At 25.3% G+C, this 22,883-nt stretch overlaps 2 protein-coding genes across 5 annotated transcripts in view; one reads left to right on the plus strand and one right to left on the minus strand.

Moving 5' to 3' along the window:
• On the plus strand, positions 1-12,335 carry LOC135931561 (N-lysine methyltransferase KMT5A-like). 2 transcript variants are annotated; one of them, XM_065456704.1, is made up of 5 exons: positions 1-147; positions 267-642; positions 845-904; positions 11,173-11,320; positions 11,754-12,335. In XM_065456704.1, the coding sequence occupies exons 1-5, from the start codon at positions 143-145 to the stop codon at positions 11,867-11,869; spliced, it is 705 nt and encodes a 234-aa protein (XP_065312776.1). In that variant the 5' UTR covers positions 1-142; the 3' UTR covers positions 11,870-12,335. The 2 variants fall into 2 exon arrangements, with proteins under 2 accessions (XP_065312776.1, XP_065325185.1); XM_065469113.1 differs by having other exon boundaries at positions 22-147; positions 11,173-11,363; positions 11,754-12,326.
• The window catches only part of LOC135922012 (uncharacterized), a 26,261-nt gene continuing 13,792 nt past the window's right edge, over positions 10,415-22,883 (minus strand). The window contains exons 3-4 of one of the 3 annotated variants that reach the window (XM_065466141.1): positions 21,787-22,500; positions 10,415-10,490 (exon numbers count right to left, since the gene is read on the minus strand). In XM_065466141.1, the coding sequence (XP_065322213.1) occupies positions 10,434-10,490; positions 21,787-22,500 (771 nt within the window). In that variant the 3' untranslated portion in view covers positions 10,415-10,433. Of the gene's footprint in view, positions 10,491-19,861; positions 19,959-21,695; positions 22,501-22,883 lie in introns of those variants that run through there. The other 2 variants (XM_065468032.1, XM_065459591.1) reach the window with 2 other exon arrangements.

Raw genomic sequence — 22,883 nt, forward strand, 5'->3', positions numbered from 1 at the left:
GATTACATTCTATTCTATTTCTAACATTAATGTAATGTTCCTCTTCTAATGAATCTACCATTAATGATTATAGTTTTTATTTAGTACATCATCATCATTTGTATATATAAATTTTATAAAATTGCACAAATATGAGCTGAAAATGGGGTAAGTTGTATATTATAAAAAAAATTCTTTATACCTGTATATTTATTAAATTTTGATAATTTAAAAATATTCATGATCTTTTAATTTTATTTTAATGTTGATTATATTGTTTATTATAGATATGAAGTAATAAATCATTCAGATCCAACTAAAGTGAAAATAATCATTAAAAGTACCCAAAATATTTTAATGAGTAACAATAGCTTGTCTAAACATAATAGCATACAATCAAAGGAAACTTTAGGTGATAAAATTAATAACAAGAATAAAGATATAAATGATAACAAAGTTACTAAAAAGGCCTGTGATAAAACACCGACTCATCAAACTAGCATAAAATCTTTTACAAAACCTAACATCCCACCCTATACAAGTCCTCCTCTTACTTTTTCAAATCACACTAAAAAGGACAAAAATTATCAAAAACAATTAGTAACAGATTATTTCACTGTTGTTAAAAGATCAAGTTTAAGAAAATGTAAAACAGATATAGAGGTAATTTTTCAATTATAAAATATTATTCATGTAAGGACTAATTTTTCTGGAATACTTTTAAATTAATTAATATTGTTGAATATTTTGTTAATAATTGATTAGACAAGTTTTTATAATTCTACTAAAGGAAATCATAACTTTGTATTAATTTTTATACCAATTAACACTTAAATATTTCTTTTTGAATTTTTATTCCTAAAAGAATGAAAAAAATAATCAATTAGAAGAACAGATAATATCACAATTTGAAGAAGGATTAAAGGTATGCTTTATAAAATCCTAAAAGTTTGTTGAATTTATTTTTTTTAATTTTTAAGGTCTCACCCCATAGAGGGACTAAATTTGGGGAAAGTAACATCTGCTTTGTGCAGTATATTTTTTGGGCTAGTAATTTGGGCAAAATATTTGTTGGGATAATAGGCCAACCCAAAAATGTTTAAACTTTAAAGAAATATTACGGGCCAGACTTAAGGAAAAAATTGAGTGGGACACCTATATAAAATACTTTTTGAGCCAGACTGAATTTTTTTTAAAATTCTTCTGAGTTAGGCCATATTGATCCCTATATAAGGGTCTCATTTCATCTCAAATTAATGAAAAACAGTTTTTGGATGATCCTTTTTTACTAAATTAAACATAGAAACTAGGGTTTGTGTAAGCTATATTTGGGCAAAATCTCAACTTCCTAGCCATATACTTTTGGAGGCAGGGGAGAAGCATATGAATATCATTTTCAATTAGTTAATGATTTATTAAAAACTACATACTTATAAATAATAAATCTAGCATTAAAATTAGTGTTGCATAATCGGCTAATTTTAGCCGACTATAAAATAGCCTAATTAGGCTAAGCCTAAAAATTGACTAAAATAAATTAGTCAAAAATTCTGCATCAATGCCTAGCATTAATTATTATTTATTTTATTTATATTTAATGTAATATTTTATTATTATCAACAAATAAACATGATATGATTTAATATTTTTTATTTTATATTGTTATATTTTGAAATGAAAATAAATTTATTTATTTGATGTTTTTTAATAAAAAAAATAATATGCTGCTATTGTAAATGTAATATTCTTTTTAATATAATTTATTAGTGATTTTCACAATCTTCTTTATAAATACATATTTTATTTAGGAATTATATTGTAAATTTTATTAGATAAAAAACAATCTTTTAGGTGAAATCTTTTATAATTTTTTTTTATCAATTTTGTAAAATTATCTATTTTTTTATTAAATGAGTGTTTTTTTAAAATAATTTTTTAGAAATATTTATATTTAACTTTTTTGATGTTATTTTATATGATCTTTTTAAGGATAATATTTTAATGTGACAATTGTCATAATTTTTAAAGTTTTTAGAATTTTTTTGACGAAAATATGTTAAAATAAGTATTGATAACATTTTTAAATAAAATTTAGTAAAGATATACCATAGCTAAGTGACAATTGTCATAATCATAGTTTTTAAAGTTTTTTGAATTTTTTTGACGAAAATATGTTAAAATAAGTATTGGTTGGTAACATGTTTGAATAAAATTTAGTGAAGATGTACCATAGCTAAGTGACAATTGTCATAATTGTAGTTTTTTGAATTTTTTTGACGTAAATGGGCTAAAATAAGTATTGATAACATGTTTAAATAAAAATTTAGTGAAGATGTACCGTAGAAAAGTGACAATTGTCATAATCATAGTTTTTTGAATTTTTTTGATGAAAATATGTTAAAAAGTATTGATAACATGTTTAAATAAAATTTAGTGAAGATGTACCGTAGAAAAGTGACAATTGTCATAATCGTTATTTTTAAAGTTTTTTGATTTTTTTTGACGAAAATATGTTTAAATAAATAGTGAGGACATGTTTAAATTAAATTTAGTGAAGATGTACCGTAGAAAATTGACAATTGTCATAATCGTAGTTTTTAAAGTTTTTTGTATTTTTTTGACGTAAATAGGCTAAAATAAGTATTGATAACATATTTAACATAAAACAACATTAAAAAAATCTAGGACGGGCCGGCCCTGAATATATAAAGTACAGACTAAAAATCCTGGCCAGGCCTTTTTTTTGAAAAAAGGAGACGGGACAAAATTTTTATATTTTAAAAATTAAGGTCATTCAAATAACACCTCTACTGCTATCTCATAAATTAATTATTTACAAAAACCACATTTAAAAATTCATAAACAACACTTAATATGAATAAAAATCTCCTTAAAAAATATTTAATAAAAAAATTTATTAATATTTACATCAAATTTTATAATAGAAGAAAAATAAGTCGAGTTAATAATTGGTTATTTATCAATCAAATTATCTTTAGCTTAAAAAAAATAAATATTTGTATTTTAATTTCTTAATCAAAATTAATTATAGCACTAATTTTAACCTTGCTTCAAAAAACTTAAAATTAACGATTATGACAATTGTCGCTTATCTAGAGTACATCTTCACTACATTTTTATTTAAACATGTTATCAATACTTATTTTAACATATTTTCATCAATAAAATTCAAAAAACATTAAAAATAACGATTATGACAATGGTTACTTTTTACGGTACATCTTCACTAAATTTAATTTAAACATGTTATCAATACTTATTTAAACATATTTTCGTCAAAAAACTTTAAAAAAAGCGATTATGACAATTGTCACATTAAAATATTATCCTTAAAAAGATCATATAAAATTACATCATAAAAGTTTAATATAAATATTTTTAAAAAATTGATAAAAAAAATTAGAAAAGATTGTTTTTTTATCTAATAAAATTTACAATATAATTCCTCAATAAAAGATGTATTTACAAAGAAGATTGTGATAATCACTAATAAATTATATTAAAAAGAATATTACATTTTTACAGTTCCGTAAAGTTGGCCGAACATTTGGAAGCACTAACGATGAATCATATGTCATTTTTTAGTGCTTCGTTAGTGCTTATTAGTGCTTCAATCCGTATAGTAGCCGAATTTAAGGAAAAAAAGTTACAAGCAAAAATTTGTGCCAACTTCACGCTTAAAAGTTGATTGAAAGCACTAACGATGAAACTTATATCATTCTTTAGTGCTTCATTAGTAGAGGTTAGTGCTTCAATCAGTTTTGTTGCCGAATTTAAGAATAAAAGGTTATTGGCGAAAAAAACAAAAATAAACAAATATTGGCGACGTGCCAAAACAAAAACTAGAGTAGTACTAAACATCCGGTTTTCGCCATTATTTAGTGCTTAATTAATGTATTTAAATTCCGTTATTAATTTAGTTAAGCGCCATATGGAAAAAAAGTTATTAGCTAAATAAAAATTATGACGTCACGATTTAAGCGTGAAGTTGGCCGAATTTTTGGAAGCACTAACGATGAAACTTATATCATTCTTTAGTGCTTCGTTAGTAGAGGTTAGTGCTTCAATCACCTTTGTTGCCGAATTTAAGAATAAAAAGTTATTGACAAAAAAAACAAAAATAAATAAATATTGGCGACGTGCCAAAACAAAAACTAGAGTAGTACTTAACATCCGATTTTTGCCATTATTTAGTGCTTAGTTAATGTATTTAAATTCCGTTATTTAGTTAACCGCCATATGGAAAAAAGTTATTAGCTAAATAAAAACTATGACGTCATGATTTACGCGTGAAGTTGGCCGAACTTTTGTAAGCACTAACGATGAAACATATATCATTCTTTAGTGCTTCGTTAGTAGAGGTTAGTGCTTCAATCACTTTTGTTGCCGAATTTAAGAATAAAAAGTTATTTGCAAAAAAAAACAAATAATGGCGACGTGCCAAAACAAAAACTATACCAGTACTAAACATCTGGTTTTCGCCATTATTTAGTGCTTAATTAGCAAATTTGAATTCCGTAATTAATTTGGTTAACCGTCTTTATAAAAAATTGTAATACGCTAAAGAAATGTTTAGAGGTCGAATTATGGCCAGAAAATTATGAAAGCACTAACGATGAATTTTATATCCTTCTTTAGGGCTTCCTTAGTAGAGGTTAGTGTTTCAATTACTTTTGTAGCCAAATTTAAGAATAAGTTATTTGCGAAAAAAACAAATAATAGCGACGTGCCAAAACATAAACTTTAATAGTACTAAACATTCGGTTTTCGCCATTATTTAGTGCTTAATTAGCAAATTTGAATTCCTTAATTAATTTGGTTAACCGTCTTTATAAAAAATTGTAATACGCTAAAGAAATATTTAGTGGTCAAATTATGGCCAGAAAATGATGAAAGCACTAACGATGAAATTTATATCCTTCTTTAGGGCTTCCTTAGTAGAGGTTAGTGCTTTAATTACTTTTGTAGCCGAATTTAAATATAAAAAGTTATTTACGAAAAAAACAAAAATAAACAAATAATGGCGACGTGCCAAAACAAAAACCATAGCAGTACTAAACATCCGGTTTTCGCCATTATTTAGTGCTAAATTAGTAAATTTGAATTCCATAATTAATTTGGTTGACCGTTTTTATAAAAATTGTAATACGCTAAAGAAATGTTTAAAGGTCAAATTATGCCAGAAAATTATTAAAGCAATAACGATGAAATTTATATCCTTCTTTAGAGCTTCCTTAGTAGAGATTAATTCTTTAATAACCTTTGTAGCCGAATTTAAGAATAAAAAGTTATTTGCGATAAAAACAAATTATGGCGACGTGCCAAAACAAATACTATAGTAATACCAAACATCCGGTTTTCGCCATAATTTAGTGCTCAATTAGTAAATTTGAATTCCGTAATTAATGTGGTTAACCGTCTTTATAAAAAATTGTAATACACTAAGGATTATGAAAATATATAAAATTATAAAATATGTAATAAAACCTAATTAAAAAATTATAATTTATAATTATATAATTAAAAATAAAATTCTATAATTGAGTACCCAAAAATGATCCATAATTGTGTCTAAAAATTTCTATTTGAATTTTTTGTCGAATAAAATAAAATTCTCTGGGTTCATTTGTGAAAAGTCGTATTTTATTACGCAGATTTTTTAAAAACATAAATGTTGAAGGCGAAAAATTCCCTTTAGTAGAAGTCACTATTGGAGTGAATATAAAGTTTTTAAAATTTTTGTATTTGTTTGTCTTTTTAATTTCTGCCTGTGTTATTAAATTGAAATTTATGTTTGAAGGGAATGATAAGACACACGTATAGGTCCCAATGAGTGATTTGCCGAGGGCCCAAGGTATGGTTGTCATACCATCAGGTCTTAAACCATCTACTTGAGATAAATTTGATGGTTCAAGATTGTTTGTAATGTGTGCAGCTGTTAGGCTTTTATTTATTATATGGTTTACAGCTGAGTGTTGATTTATTAATCACATGTGGGAAATTCTGTGGTTAATTTTTATATTACTCAAAAAATTTTGATTACTTGTAAATTTTTATAGTATGTAACACATTTCCATAATGTGAAACATTCTTATATAGTTAAATAACTTTCCATAATTATTGTAAAAAACATTTTGATTTTGATATAATTTTTTTAAAAAAATTTTTAATAAAACTTTAATAAAGACGAACGTCAAATTTATGAATCGATAATTTTTTAATGTTTTGGTCTAAAATTTTCTTAGGCGTCGAGAAAGGTGTCAGAAAATTTGAAGGATTAATATGGCAGTAAATTATCGAATCAGGAACTCTCAGAATTCCTGCATAAGTATTAGTGATCTGGATCGGGCTTAATTTTTCAAGCCCGGTACGGTCCGAAATTTTTTTTAAAAAGTTTTGCCGGCCCGAACCAGAAATTTTTTTAAAAAAATTTTCCGACCCGCGGTCTTACCCGAATTTATTTAAATATAGAAAATAATTTTTAAAATTACTCAAAATAAAAGACAAATGTTATATGTTGTCTAGTTTCTAAAAATAAAATCAAATATTTTTATTTTACATAAAAAATTTAATATATAATTGATAAATTTAGATATATTTAAAAAAAATTCTAGGCCCAACCCTACCCGGCCCTTTTTTTAAAAATATTAGGCCCGAACCCGATTTATTTAAAAAAAATTAGGTCTAAGCACGGTTCGACGGGTACTATATAATATTGTGATCTTAATATAACTAAAATTTATGATAGAAATAAATATATGCGTAATTTTTTCGAATAAAATATAACTATGTAAAAAGAACAATTTGAATTAAGAATAAAAAATTTCTGAGAATGTTTTTAACCATATCATTCAATGACACCTCAGAATAATAGATGCTGGAGAAAAAATGTAGTTGTTAAAAATTATATAATTATTACACAAGAATGGGGTTCAATGGACCCATTTAGGCAGTAGTGGAAATAATATTTTGTGACTTGGTTATAGTTATTCATGTATTTTGGGAACCTTAATATATAAGCTTCTGAAACATTATATTACTCAAATATGGCAGATGATCTACGGAAACAATTGATAGGTTAAGTGCAAAAAGACAATATGCATTTTTTAATTACTTGGGGTTTTTAATCAAACTAATTAGGGTTTAAATTTTACAAAATAAGTACTAAATAATGGTGAAAATAAAATGTTTGTCGCTGATAGATTTTTTGTTTATTTTGTTAATAACTTTTTTATTTTAAATTAGGCTATTAAACTGATTGAACCACTAACCAGGAAGCCCTAAAGAAGGATATAAAATTCATCCTTAGTGCTTTCATAATTTTCTGGCCATAATTTGACCTCTAAACATTTCTTTAACATATTACAATTTTTCATAAAGACGGTTAACCAAATTAATTACGGAATTCAAATTTGCTAATTAAGCACTAAATAATGGCAAAAACCGGATGTTTAGTACTATAGTTTTTGGCACGTCGCCATTATTTGTTTTTTCGCAAATAACTTTTTATTCTTAAATTCGGCAACAAAAGTGATTGAAGCACTAACTTCTACTAAGGAAGCCCTGAAGAAGGATATAAATTTCATCGTTAGTGCTTTCATAATTTTATGGTCAAAATTTGACCTCTAAATATTTCTTTAGCATATTACGATTTTTTCATACGACGGTTATCCAAATTAATAACGGAATTTAAATACATTAATTAAGCACTAAATATTGGCGAAAACCGGATGTTTAGTACTACTCTAGTTTTTGTTTTGGCACGTGGCCAATATTTGTTTAATTTAGTTTTTTTCGCCAATAACTTTTTATTCTTAAATTCGGCAACAAATGTGATTGAAGCACTAACCTCTACTAACGAAGCACTAAAGAATGATATAAGTTTCATCGTTAGTGCTTCCAAAAGTACGACCAACTTTACGCTTAAATCGTGACGTCATAATTTTTATTTAGCTAATAACTTTTTCCCATATGGCGGTTAACTAAACTAATAACTGAATTTAAATACATTAATTAAGAACTAAATAATGGCGAAAACCGGATGTTTAGTACTACTCTAGTTTTTGTTTTCGCACTTCGCCAATATTTGTTTAATTTTGTTTTTTCGCCAATAACTTTTTATTCTTAAATTCGGCAACAAAAGTGATTGAAGCACTAACCTCTACTAACGAAGCACTAAAGAATGATATATGTTTCATCGTTAGTGCTTACAAAAGTTCGGCCAACTTCACGCTTAAATCGTGACGTCATAATTTTTATTTAGCTAATAACTTTTTTTCCATATGGCGGTTAACTAAATTAATAACGGAATTTAAATACATTAATTAAGCACTAAATAATGGCGAAAACCGGATGTTTAGTACTACTCTAGTTTTTGTTTTGGCACGTCACCAATATTTGTTTTTTTCGCCAATAACTTTTTATTCTTAAATTCGGCAACAAAACTGATTGAAGCACTAACCTCTACTAATGAAGCACTAAAGAATGATATAAGTTTCATCGTTAGTGCTTTCAATCAACTTTTAAGCTTGAAGTTAGCACAAATTTTTGCTTGTAACTTTTTTTCCTTAAATTCGGCTACTATACGGATTGAAGCACTAAAAAATGACATATGATTCATCGTTAGTGCTTCCAAATGTTCGGTCAACTTGACGGAGCTCACTTTTTACAATAGCAACATATTATTTTTTTTATTAAAAAAACATCAAATAAATAAATTTATTTTCATTTCAAAATAAAACAATATAAATAAAAAATATTAAATCATATCATGTTTATTTGTTGATAATAAGAAAATATTTACATTAAATATAAATAAAATAAATTATTTTACTAAAATAAATAAATAATAATTAATGCTAGGCATCGATGCAGAATTTTTGACTAATTTATTATAGCCAATTTTTAGGCTTAGCCTAATTAGGTTTAGCCGATTTTTAATTAAAATACAGCATATATTTAATATTTTTAAAATTTTAGGGTATTTTTTTACCATGAAAAATATTTCAAAATTTCATACATAAAAATGATTTGCTCCAATTTTAATAAAATTTTAGACTTACTATTACCATTCTATAGGAATACAAAAAAAGTAGAGATGCTTTTTTAAATGATCTACATTGGTCCCAATTTTTCAAGCCCAGCCTGATCTTGAATGAATCTACCTTAATCTAAAATATAATTTATTGAAATGTTTAATAATATAAGTAGACTTTGCAGCATTGTTTTATTTAGTGGTGGTGGCCCATTTTTATTTTTATATTGGTGGAGCATCAATGCGTCAATAAAAAGTGATAAAACAACTTACATGAAAAACTGTAAATTTCTTTGTATATTATTGCAAAATTAAGCTTAAAATCCTAAATGTAAATATATCTTTAATATACCAAACAAAATATGAATATAAAATTTATAAATGTTTATAAAATATCTTTAACAAAAGTTTGATGGATCAACTTAAACAACAAGATGACTGAAAAAGTGTACATTATTTATAAAAGGGAATATATTAATGGATACATAAATATATTTTGCTCAAATTTTAAATATAAAAATTGAATTCATAAATTTATAGCAGAAGATATAGCATTGTAGTTATCATTTATAAATATAATTTTATCCAAGTTATTTGGAGTTAATGATCTTTTAAATTCAATATCAAACCAACAACAGAGAAAATACATTACTTGGGGGTGCTGGTAGCTGGAATGAAAAATATTTTCCTAGCAGGTATTGCTAAATTGAATTCTATCTCTTTGCATTTCCAAAATGTTAACATATCAATTTCAATTTTGGCTTGCTAGTTGCTACCCTAATAGGCATATTATAGCTAAAATTGTATTGGTAAGTTAATGGTATGGCATTCATATAAATATTTACATAAACGATTTTATATTGGTAAGTATTAGATAAAATATTATTAATATTTAATTTTAATAAATTATTTTTTATATTAATTGATAATTTAAGATTTATTATTGATTTGTGACTTATAGGAAAATGCTTCACAGCCAATTGTTATGTTAAAAAATATATAAAAATTTTAAAAAAATTCTGTAATACATATGAGCGAATTATATTTTTTTTTATACTTACATGCAACTCTGTTAGATCAAATAAATTTTTCTGTGATACATATATTTTTATACTTACATGCAATCTGGAAAATCAAATAAATGGGTGAAAAAACTAAGTATATCACAAAATAATTTTCACCTCTTAAACTATAAAATAAGGTTGAATAATAAAGGTATATAAAATAAAATCTCAAATGATTTTTAAGTAATAAATTTGGATAATTATTATGCTTAGTTGAAATAAAAAAAGTTTGGTTTAATCAGATTGATTTTTATTTCCACCCTTTGACTTTTATTGTTTAATAATAGAACGAAAATAATCAATAAAAATATGTCACTTTTATATTAATTCCCGCATTACCTGACCCAAAGCCTCGTCCACAGGTCAGCCATTGTAATTGTTGTGATAGGAACCTTTTAGATCATATATTATTTAAAAAATATCTTTATATTTACATTATTATAAATAATAAAATACGACATCTATAGTATATAATATTGCCCATTTTTTAAGTTTACACTCGTAAAAAAATTATACGTGTGATACTTCTAAAAGTATAAGAGTGAGGAGGCTAAAATTTTGCCATGGGTTACACGAACCTTAATTTATAAACAAATTTCTTAAAAATCGGAAGGAGTCGGCCGAATCATGATTTATTTGAAATAGTGCATTACTCATATTTTTTTTAATTATTAATTCAGAGCTCTGAACTACTTGGTTCATAAATATTACTTTATATATCTGATCTTATATTAAATATTTCTTGGTAAATATGTGAAAATTTTCTTTTATATTATAATTTAATTTGTAGTTTTATTTATGTGTAAACTATTTTTTTTATATATTCCTTGAGAACTCTGACATAAATAATATTGATTTGAATCTTATATTAAACATTTCTAGATTTGAAACTCCACTTTAAAATTTGAAATGTGGCGCATTGTTTGTTAGGTAACCTATCACGTCATACATCCTATTCTTAAAATTTCTCTGTCTTAAATGTACGAATCATTTTTTTTCCTAAACAAGGAAAAAACATAAGAATGAAAAAAATAAATTAAAAGTAAAATTAATATTTAAAAATTCTGCATCTAGATCGTTGAATTACCCGGTAAAGGTAGGGGTGTTTTAGCTGAAAAAAAGTTTTACAGAGGAGACTTTATCGTCGAATATGCTGGTGATTTAATCGATTTGAAAGAAGCCAAACTTAGGGATACTAGATACAAATTGGATAGAAACATAGGTTGCTATATGTATTACTTTGAAGTCGCTGGCAAACATTACTGGTTTTAAGAATATAATCATTTATTATTATATAAAATTTCAGTAACATTATTTTATTATTAAAAAATGCTAATTTTTGAAAACAAATTAAAATAAGAATAGGATATTTAATTCAAAGATTTTTTCTAAATCTTAGCTCATTTATTCAAAAAATATATTGATCTTAAAGTTTAAGTTAAACAATTAAATAAAACCACAGGCAAAGTGCTTCACATTTAATAATACTTTGAATGTTAATTTAATGTATTTGTTGATCTAACAGAGAGAGAATACAATTTACTCAATCCTCTTCCATCATCGTCAAATTAATAATTAAACTTTTCTAGGATTTCCTCAAAATGCCCTTATATTTATTTCCTATCATTTTTTTTCTATCCAAAAAAATATTAAAGCGTGGACGCGACCCCAGAAACTGACCGAAAAGGTCGATTACTCAATCATAGCTGCAAAACCTTCAACTGTAAGACTAAAGCCGTTTGGGTCAGAAAACTCAAACTCCCTAAGCTGATTCTTATGGCGACTCGTGACATCGAGATAGGTGAAGAATTGTTGTACGATTATGGGGAGAGGGACAAGGAAGCTATTAAAGCTCATCCATGGCTCAAGGAATAAAAAAAATATTCGTTTAAAATTCCAGAATGTTCCCTTTTTCCGAAACTTTCTTAGCAGAATTATTTATTTATTAAATCCCTATGCAGAAATGATAAGTCTTTTGACTTCCGTTTCTGTCTTTAATTTTTTGAAAATTTATATAACAAATAATGATAACTTTTGGCAGAACATCATATTGCTATATCGCCGAGATACACTTTCCCATAAGTATGATTTTACAAGAGTAATCAAAATATAAAATGATGAATGAATATATCAAAAATATGCTATATACTCTACTCGATTCATATTTATAAATTATATATAAACACGCGGAAACCAGTATTTTATTATCCATGATTCTATTTCGGTGACATTAGTATGTATATCTATATATATAAATGCATGTAAATTATTTTTATAACGAAATAAAATTTTCTTTCAAAATATTTATGTTTAGTATTTATATCTATAGCCACAGTAGATATAATTGTATTATAGTAATGAATAAAATATGTATAAGCATTCGTAAATTGTATATTTTTTATAAGATGTCAGGTTTCTTTCTCTGCTCTCAATATATTGAAACATCGTTAAGGGTGCCTCATGGATAATATTTTTTCATCAATGATTTACATAATTTAAGACTTAAATTAATCATCAAAAAATATTTCTGCGAAAATGGTGACTAGGTTTTTTTCATAAACTTAAGTTTGAAAATTAATTCATTTGAAAGAAGGGTCGGTATCGACAAAAAAAAGTGATATTGGGGCATCTCTGAATAGGCCAAGGTTTTGTGTCTAGTTTGGCGTCAATATTTTGTAAATAGATCCATCCCTATTATAGCTATTCAAAAATGAATGGAATAATTTTCTTTTCTTATTTATAATAATCAAATTTGAATAATGAATTTTAAAGAATTGAATACAAATGATTTATTATTTGATTCGTATTTGTTTTTGAATGGGTCTAGACCGACCAATCCTTGTTAGAGATCTGCAAATAACGGCCCGTCCCGAGCGGGTTTTGGTCGGGTCATTTAAAAATAATAATTTAATTTTTAAAAAATTTCGGGCCAGGTCTGGCCTAAATTTTTAAATATGATATTACATTTTGTTAAATAAATTGATATATTATAAAATTCTTGAAAGAAACAAAGCGCTAATATTTTTTATTTGTAAAATATTTTTTTTACAATCAAAAAATATATTTAATAAAATTCGGGCCGGACGGACAAATAATTTTTATTTCGGGTGTTTTTCGGGACATATAAAAAAAGAAAATTTTGTTTGTGGTTGAGCCAGGCCGGACAATTTTTTTTTAAATTTAGGCTGGGCTTGAAAATTTAGGCCCGATGCAGATCATTAATCCTTGCAATTAATTTGGTATCAAATCCTTCAACGCTTACTGAAAATGTCTTTTAATAACATTGGTCTTTGCTATCATGAATAAATCTGGAATATACTTTTCTGGAAAAGCATGTAATTATTTATATTTCTATTTATTTACAGTATTAATATGATTTGTTGTAACACATTTTCATAATGTGAAAAAACAATCTTATATAGTTAAATAACTTTCCATAATTATTGTAAAAAACATTTTGATATAAATTAAATTTTTTAAAAAAATTTTGATAAAATTTTTAAAAGTTTTGTTTTAAAAGTTTTGATAAAATTTTTAAAAGTTAAAGTTTTGATAAAATTTTTAAAAGTTAAAATTTTTAAAAGTTTTGATAAAATTTTTAAAAGTTAAAGTTTTGATAAAATTTTTAAAAGTTTTGATAAAATTTTTAAAAGTTTTTAAACTTTAATGAAGACTAACATCAAAGTTATGAATCAAATAGTTTTTTTTGGACACAAGTTTAAGTGGAAAAATGAGAATTCAAAAAAAATTTTTAATAATAAAGTTCTTAAACTTTAATGAAGACTAACGTCAAAGTTATGAATCGAATATAGTTTTTTTATGTTTTGGAGATAAGTTTAAGTGGAAAAATAAATATTTTAATTAGTAAATAATAGAATATTATATTAACAAACCTGAAACTGGAGATAGATTCAAAATACTAGCGATAGTAAAATTTGACATTTAAAAAAATGGAAATATAGTTTTTTAAAAAATAGAAGTTTAAAATTAAAATTGTCGCAAATTTAAGAAAGAATTATTATAGGTTTTAATTTAAGTTAATTACCGGAAGTTTTTAAAAATATAATGTGTTTCTCAAAATTTTCTTTCAAGTTTTTAAAAGTTTTTTTAAAAAAGGTTGTATTTCTCAACAAGTTTTTACAATAATTACGGAAATTTAAATTGAAGTGTCGGGGCTTCCGTTATGGAATGGTTGGTGGCACATCTCGATGATTTTTGGTATGCGTCATTTTCGGAAATTTTAAATTTTATTTAATTTTAAAACTAAAAAAAAATAAGAATTATTTGAAAACCCTAAATTCGAATATTCTTTCACTTATGTTTATTAAGAAATTATCAAATTTTTTATCCTGATTTCCATTCTTTAGATAACTAAAAGTAACATTAATATATTGTAATAATACTTTAAATTTAAAAAAATTTATAATGTGCATTTAAAAAAAAAATTATTCTAAAAATCTTAGAAAATTTTTATTCTCATTTTCCCACTTAAACTTGGGTCCAAAACATAAAAAAATTATATTCGATATATAACTTTGACGTAAATCTTCATTAAAGTTTAAAAACTCTTATTATTAAAAAAAATTTATATCAAAAATTTTATCAAAATGTTTTTACAATAATTATGGAAAGTTATTTCACTATATAAGAATATTTTTTCACATTATGAAAATGTGTTACAACAAATCATATTAATACTGTATATCCCAAGGACATTTCATTTTTTTAATAATAAAATTATTTTATAATTTGATTGGAATTTTATGTTTTAATTTTTAAAAATCGTTTTTTTTATGATAATAAAATGAAATAATTAAAATAAAAAAATTATTTTTTCAAAACAATAAAAATAAATTAATATGTATATTGTGTAGAGCAAAATTCAGATATATTGTCGATAAAAATCTCCTAAGCCTTGAAACTGTCCATCATTTTTGACGAAAAACTCAGTTCGTTAAGTTGGCAATCGTCAAGGGAGTTACCAACACTGCTTAATGTGATAACTTCTTTGATAAGTTATCTTTTTTAGTCCTTCAATAATATTAAGTATGTTCCTTTAGAGACTGTGGTTCAATATTTATAAATTTTTCTGTCGTATTTTAATCCGCGGGAAATTTTCTAACAAGGGACCCGCCCACTTTGAATTTAATTTTTAAAATTCTAGCTTTCTATTTAATTTAAATATTAAAGGAACTTCTATATAAAATAATATATTAAAATCTAGACAAATTATGGAATCTAGTAATTAAGCAAGGTTGTGCTTAGACTTTTGGCCCAGGGCAAATATATTTTTGAAATTCGGATTGAGTCGAGTGCAATAAAATATTGTCTATTCCAATTTTTTATTAAACAGACAATTCCAGTAAAAAACCGCAATTCTTGAAAATCTTTGGTTTTTATTGGACAAGTTTATAGTTAACCAATTTGAAATCATTGTTTTATATCATTTTTAAATATAATTTTTTTGTTAAAAAGGAAAAGGGAGGGTAAAAAAAGAAGATTAGAGTTAACGGATGTTAATGTAGGAAAGATAAATTATAGTTAGAAAGCATCCTATAAATGACAAAGAGATAAAGGATCTTATAGCGCAATGTTTATATAATTTACTATATTTTATCTAAATTATTCACAATCAAATTGTATAATTAAAATTTTTTAACTTAATTATACAATAGGGCAAAATTTTATATTTCTTGCATTTTTGTTTGCAAATAATTAGGTTATATATTCGCTAGTGATTTTAATTTCAAAGGAAATTTCAGACATCTTGATTAAAATAAGCTTAATCTTATTGCCATCTTCTAGAAATCTTAATGGTAAAATCTTAATTTAGCAGTTTTTTAAATTTGAATAAATCGAAGTTTATAATAGCACTAAATACAGCGTGAGGATATTAAACGTCGAGCAGGGACAAACTGGCTATGTTGCGGTCTGGTGGACCTCATTTTTATGAGGGTTGCACCCTATTTTCGCTTTTACCCCTTTTCTGGCTCATTCCTTATTATAGCAATTACATTTTTACGATAACCACATTTTTAAAATATGTGCATTTAAAATCATACTGGACATTTATTATCAAACTCATTCACATATACTAATATTGCAAATGTGCATATATAATAATAGATTCCACATATAAAATCCTTTAATCGCACATATAATTATTAAATATTGTCCTATACAATTTACAGTTGGAGTTTATAGGAAATTGAAGTGATCTTGCATCTTCACGATTTATTTGTTACAATATATATTTACCTCCTTCGCTCCCTTATACCCCTTATTTTCATTTGCAAAGTTAGTAAAGGAGTTATAAAATATGTATAAAACTGTAAATAATCAAAATTTACTTTCATTTAAAGCATAAAAAATATCTAAATTCTAATCTATTGATATGATATTCTAAATGCTAAAAAAAGGAAATATGATTTTTAAATTTTTTTTTTTAATTGGTCGTTTTTTTTATCAAATTGTTTATTAATTACAAACTCTATATTTCATTACCCTAGAATATGTACATAAAGCACTATTTTATAATAAAGCAATTTTTAACAAACCTATTATTTTATTTATTTTTTTTAAAAAAACGAATATTTTTATCATTTTTCTCTCCTCCCTCCACTTATTTTGAAAATATATCTTCTAATTAATATTTTAATATTTAATGAGTCCAAAAATATATAATATTCACAGGTGTCAAACAAAAAAATTTTATTTAGATATAAATATAAAAAATTGACAATTTTTAAATGTCTAGATATATAATAATATCAATAATAATAAAAAAATATAGATTTTTAAAGCTCAATAAAACTTCTAAATTGTGACTTGGTTTGTCCGGACTAAAATTATTTTAAAAACCATTAAAATAATTATTTCTTCTTAGGGTAATCACCTAATATATTAACTAAAATATCAGAAATATTGATTTTTAAAGAATGATAAAAGATTAATTACATCTTTTTTAAATATAAAAATTATTAGCTCATCAGGTAAAAAATTGGAAAACTAAAGATGGAAAATAATTTTTCGTTTGATATAAGGGAATACAAGGAAAAACACTATTAAAAAGGAGTTTCAGGAGAAATGTGTATTTGTCTGGTCTAAATAGAGATTGCCTTCTTTTCTGCTCCGAACAATTCTATCGTTTGCCTTATAAAATTTGAGCAACCTTTTTTTTGTTTCTAATTTTTAAATCATTTTATTACTGTTACGAATATAATATTAAATAACCTTTCTAATTTTATCAATCTTTTATTTTTGATCTTAGAATAAATAATCATGCAAGAATGTACCCTCAGAATCTAATTTTATTATATTTAATTATCGACAATTAGACTAGCTTTTTAGGTTTCTCTTACATTTAATTACAGTTTACAGAATTCATGGTTGTCACGAGTTTGTAGCTTAAGATTTAAATTTTTATTCCTTAGAGAAACTTTAATTCTTGATTTTTCTGTATATGGGTATCCTGTTTTTGTAGTAAACAATATCATTCAGCTTTGTGACCAGGAATTCTCACTTGAATTACCCCTCCCAGGGATTCCACGAAGAAAATGCTTCATACTCCTCTTCATATGTCAGAGGCCTGGGCTAACTATGGGAGGGCAAGCCTGGAATCCATGCCTCTTTGAAATCTCTGCTCCTACATGAGAAAATACAATTTTTTTTAAATTTTCTTGTATGCTAAATAAAACTTTTTAATGTCTTATTTTTGTGATTTAATAAAATTATTAATATATGAGCAATGCTAAATTGAAAATAATAAAATTGGAATAATTTAGTGAGCCGAGTTTAAATCGGATCACCTACAAAATTGTATAATGATGTAGCGTTGAACCCCATTGATTTTTTAAAAATTAAAATATTAGTTAATGTGGTAATACAAAAAATTTGATTGTTTTAAGGTAGCGTCTCTGTTCTAGTCGGTTGAGTCCTTGTAACGCTAGGACCATGTTTTATTTCTAAAACCAATTAGATTATTCCATGTTACTACAATGATATATGGAATATCGGAGGCGATCGCTCGATACCGTTAATATATAATAAAAAAATAAGTGGGTCTTATTCCATTTTAATAAAATTTCGTTTAGCAAATTACTATATAGTGGCCAACGCTCTATATCATTACCCATAAATTTTAGGTATGCCCCTCTTCCTAATTTTGGGTGTAGTTACGCAACTGGCCATTATAAGTATCATATTATATAATTAACACATTTAAAAAAGTTTCTATTTTTTCGAAATTTTCGTTTCTTAAATATAATCAAACTTTCTCAGATCCCTGGTTTAAAGAAATTTCGGATTATTTTTCCTAAAATTACTTATTTCTAGTATTTTATTAGTTTATTTTTTTAATGGTCAAATGATTTCATAAGGAATGTGATAAGATAAACTCCTCTTTTTTTGCATAAAATAATATTTAGGAAAATTTGTCCAAGTCAAGAATTTTCATTTCATCCTTGTATATAGCAAAGGCTATGGACATCCCTTTTGGTTCATAAAATATGTGCAAATCAATAATTATCCAAAATTGTAAAATGTTCGAATTTGTGTGGTATAATAATTTTATTTGTTAAGCTTAGAAATAACTGTTAAAGCTATTAAATACGATGAAAATAAAATTTCATTTAGCATATAATTTAATATTTTCTTTTTCTAAATATTTTTTTTTAAAATGAAAATTAAGATATTAATATTATAAATATAAATAATGGTAGTATGTATATAAAAGGTATATTTTTGTTTGTGGTTTAAAAAAAAAAATTTCCTTTGAGTGAACCTTTTATTATAAAAATATTTTGGCACAAAAATGTAATGCGTCTATTGCGCCTACATAGAGTAGTTTATGAAAATGAATTAATATATTTCCTTTAATATTATTAAATTTATTAATCAATTTAAGTGAGATTTTGTCGATTGATTATATTAAATTCAACCTATAAGGTTATGGGTTGTTTTAAACAGAAATATACATTAGTGTAACAATGATATTCACAAGAAAAGTAATCCATGGTGGATGCCGCCCCATACTCCCTGGTGGCAGACACATCTACACCACCCAGTAATCTATTGATGATAATACCACTACCTAGTGGCATATCCAGTATTTTATTTCGGAATCCCTCCAAAAAGGATCGTTCCGCGGCCCTCCCTCTTGTACTAGTCAGCTGTGCCTTTTGCAAGATAAAATGGATATTATGCCCATTTTATATTAATATTAATTATTTTTCGAAGTTTCAGTGTCAGTTTTGTTAGTTAGGGGTAAAAATTAACTTGGGAGGGAGGAGGATGTAAAAACCGCAAGTAATAAAGGTTTTTTTCGAGAAATGAATTTCATTCGGAAGTAATACCACTCATACCTGAATATTCATTTTCCTTATATATTTTTCGAACATCTCAAATCTCGTTAGGCGATTATGCATTTCCTATCTCTTTTTCTCTAAAAAGTATTAGATTGAGTATTTTTAGATCTATATATAATATCATGAATAATTTCACGACTAATCATTAATACTTTAGAAATTCATCATAGGATCCCACATTAAAATATATAAAAAATTATTTTAACATAAAATAATAGGAATAGATATAAATTAATAGAAGATGCAACCTATAAATTCTCTGAAAATTCTAAGTAAGAGCGATCAGTTTGATTCACGAATATTATTTACAGTTCTATAAAATTTCTGAATTAAAACATCACATTTCTCTATATGAAATTTTATGCTGAAACTGTTATGAAAATAAAATATATGGTGATCTAATTTCTATAAGGTTATCATACGTTTATAGAGCCTGCCCATGGTAAGCGGTGTCTACAACATTTATGTTTTTTTCTCTTGTAAAATATAATCAGGCTATGTTCAATTTGAACAGGAAATTGAAGAATATACATAATAGAAAATTACTAATTATAAGCTGTGTTCCTATGGGCCCTAATAATTGTCATGTTCTCTCAGGTTACAAACTTACATTTTTTTAAATATATTTTATCAATTGCAAATTTCCCGATAGAGGCAGGGGGCTAATTTTTCGCCCTCTCCTCTCTTGCTTACTCCACTGAATACACTTTATAATAATCGTTGATATGTAGAAAAACGAGAATATTAAGAGGGAGAAAGAAAGCAAAAATGATTAACTGTGAACACTAAACATAAGCGAAAGTGATAAATGACTATTTTAATGAAGTTTCTTTAAGGAAAAGTTATCATTAATTTTTTTATAGCTGAGCTAAAAAAGTTTTTATCAAGTCAGATTCAATAAAAAAAATATATTCATTTTTTTTAAATCAAAATTTATGATTGCTTTAAAAAGTAAGTTAAATTTTTTAAATAAATATTGTTAATTAAATTGGCAAAATATTTGTATCTTTTCTTTTTCATTATGAATACTCAGTTTGTTAATTAGATTTAGCCAAATAAACTTGAACCAAAGTTTTTACTTTGCATGAACTGGAATCAATTTTACACCGCAAATATAAAGTTGAACGTGATAAATTAGTTACTATTTAAAAAAACCTTTACCAACCCTAATTAATACATTCTTTTAAAGAATAAGTATCTTTGCTCTCCTTGTAATTAAATAAACAATTTCATTATATTTATATTAAATATAGGTGACACGTAGTCTATACTGAAAAATAGAGTAAAATATTATCACCAAATCATATCTCAAATTTTCAAACGATCCTATTTTTTCGAATCGGACAGAAGGTCTTTAGAATTGCTTCCCTGGTTCTTTCTGCAATAAATAAAGTTTATATATTTTTATAAATTAAATATTATCTTTTTACAGTAATCAAATTAAATATAAAAAATTCAATCTCTTGTGAACTAATATTTTTAAACAGATGACTGAGTAAAAAGATTGGAAATATCCTTCATATTAGTTCCATTATTACGAAAATATAAAATATACTACTAATGTATGATTTAGTCATTACATTTTTATCTAGGGTTCCCATCATTGGCAACTTACTGTACCAATTGAAATCACATAAAAACGCATCGTAATTTTAATATTGAACCAGAGGTTATAGAAGAATAAAAAACTTATTAATAAAACATAATATTTTGGTGAATATTATTAAAACATTTTAGCATTTTTATTAAAATAAATAGTCGAAGAATGAAACTAGCTTATATTATAAAGGACACTATCGACAAATATAAATAAATAGTTAAAGATATTATATATAGGCCCAGAGCTAAAAAGTTGCAATTAAGAGGGCCAAGTTTTTGGGGGTTAACATTTTTTTTTGGTGGAAGGGGCGGGGGGGAGGGGTTGGTATCTTTTCTATATAAGCCATTATAAATAAATTTGGAAGTATATATAAAATATGAAACAAATTTTAACTTTATATTCATTAAAATAGAATCCACTAAAACTAGAAATCATTTTCATTAATTTTATAAATATTCACAACCGAATAAAATATTATTATCGTTATTTAATCCTAAGTATATATCTAGATATTGCTGATTTTCAATTTCTCTTCTAGATAAAATTAAATGTCGTTTTAGCCATTTTTCTATTTTATTAAATGCGTAAGTTCAGTAAAACGTTTTATGAACATCAGTTTTATACATAATATATATATATATTAAATTATTAACAATTGTCATCTATCTTGGAATATATATGAGATAAGTAGTTTCCAGCATCATAGCTCAAGCAAAATGGTACCTTAGTTTCCGCTGATGAATTATGTTCGGGGAATATATCGTATCTTTCTTTAAATATGTCATTTAATTTAACATTATTATCTTCGCGTGAGATATGGTCTTGATGATATCGAAATAGTCTCAGATATTTATAACAGTCTATGGGTGGATAGTTTCCAGAATAATGGCAATCTGTTAGGTCGGGAAGATTATTTATTGCATTTTTTTTATCATTATTTGTTATGTTAAGGTGAGATTGTGCCATATTCCTATTAATGTGAAGCTCTGAAACAAATTTTTGGGATACATTTTCATCTTCAATTAACTTAGGAACGTCTTCAACTATAGCCCCATGCTCCATTAATTGATTGTATGCCTCATATCTTTTAATATTATTATTGCTATGAAGCTTTGATTTGACAGGATATTGCATTGTGTGATATTGAAAAGAATACGTTTTAGAATCATTGTGAAAATCCTTGGAATAATCATTATAGGCGGACAGTCTTCGTCTATTTAGATTATTTGTGTTAGGATCATTTGTGGTCATAGGCACTATAATATAAGTCGGTTCTGTTTCTTTGGAAAAAGTATTTTCATTCTTATGTTGATATTTATTCCACCACCTATTCTGTTGCTGGTTGATATTGTAATAATAATAAAATTTATCATTTTTTTCAGATTCTACTCCTTGGGTTTTATTCGCACATAGAAGGTTCCAAGGAAGATTAGTGTTCTAGTTGTAAATAAAAGAAAAATAAAAATTGAATTATGAATAAAAAAAACCGGATAAGGGTAATTGAAAAATAATTCAGGTTTGTCTAAGATGAAAAAAAAAAGAAGTCTCATGGATTTAGAAAATGAAATATTAAGATCTTACTCATATCAAAAAGAATATCCTTAAAATCATTCATACTTTTTTCTTACACGATTCTGAAAAATCACAATATTTTCTCACATCTTCAATAAAATTGTTCATAAATCTTTTATTAAGGTTTCATAGTTTTTCATTTTTGTGGGCCTAGCAAGAGTAGACTCTTTCTCACTCTTGGCAAATTTTTATGAATGAATCCCTAAAATATTCTCAAACCAATCCCAATGTAGTCTTTGTTTAAAACT

This window comes from Gordionus sp. m RMFG-2023, chromosome 1 (genome assembly GCF_954871325.1).
Source record: "Gordionus sp. m RMFG-2023 chromosome 1, tfGorSpeb1-WG-v2, whole genome shotgun sequence".
Taxonomy (NCBI): domain Eukaryota; kingdom Metazoa; phylum Nematomorpha; class Gordioida; order Chordodea; family Parachordodidae; genus Gordionus; species Gordionus sp. m RMFG-2023.

What these genes read in the sequence shown, in the direction of transcription:
- LOC135931561 (XM_065469113.1), top strand. An exon ending in AATGTAAAACAGATATAGAG is followed by an intron (nt 643 to 844) that starts GTAATTTTTCAA and finishes TATTCCTAAAAG; the next exon opens with AATGAAAAAAATAATCAATT. An exon ending in AATTTGAAGAAGGATTAAAG is followed by an intron (nt 905 to 11,172) that starts GTATGCTTTATA and finishes TTCTGCATCTAG; the next exon opens with ATCGTTGAATTACCCGGTAA.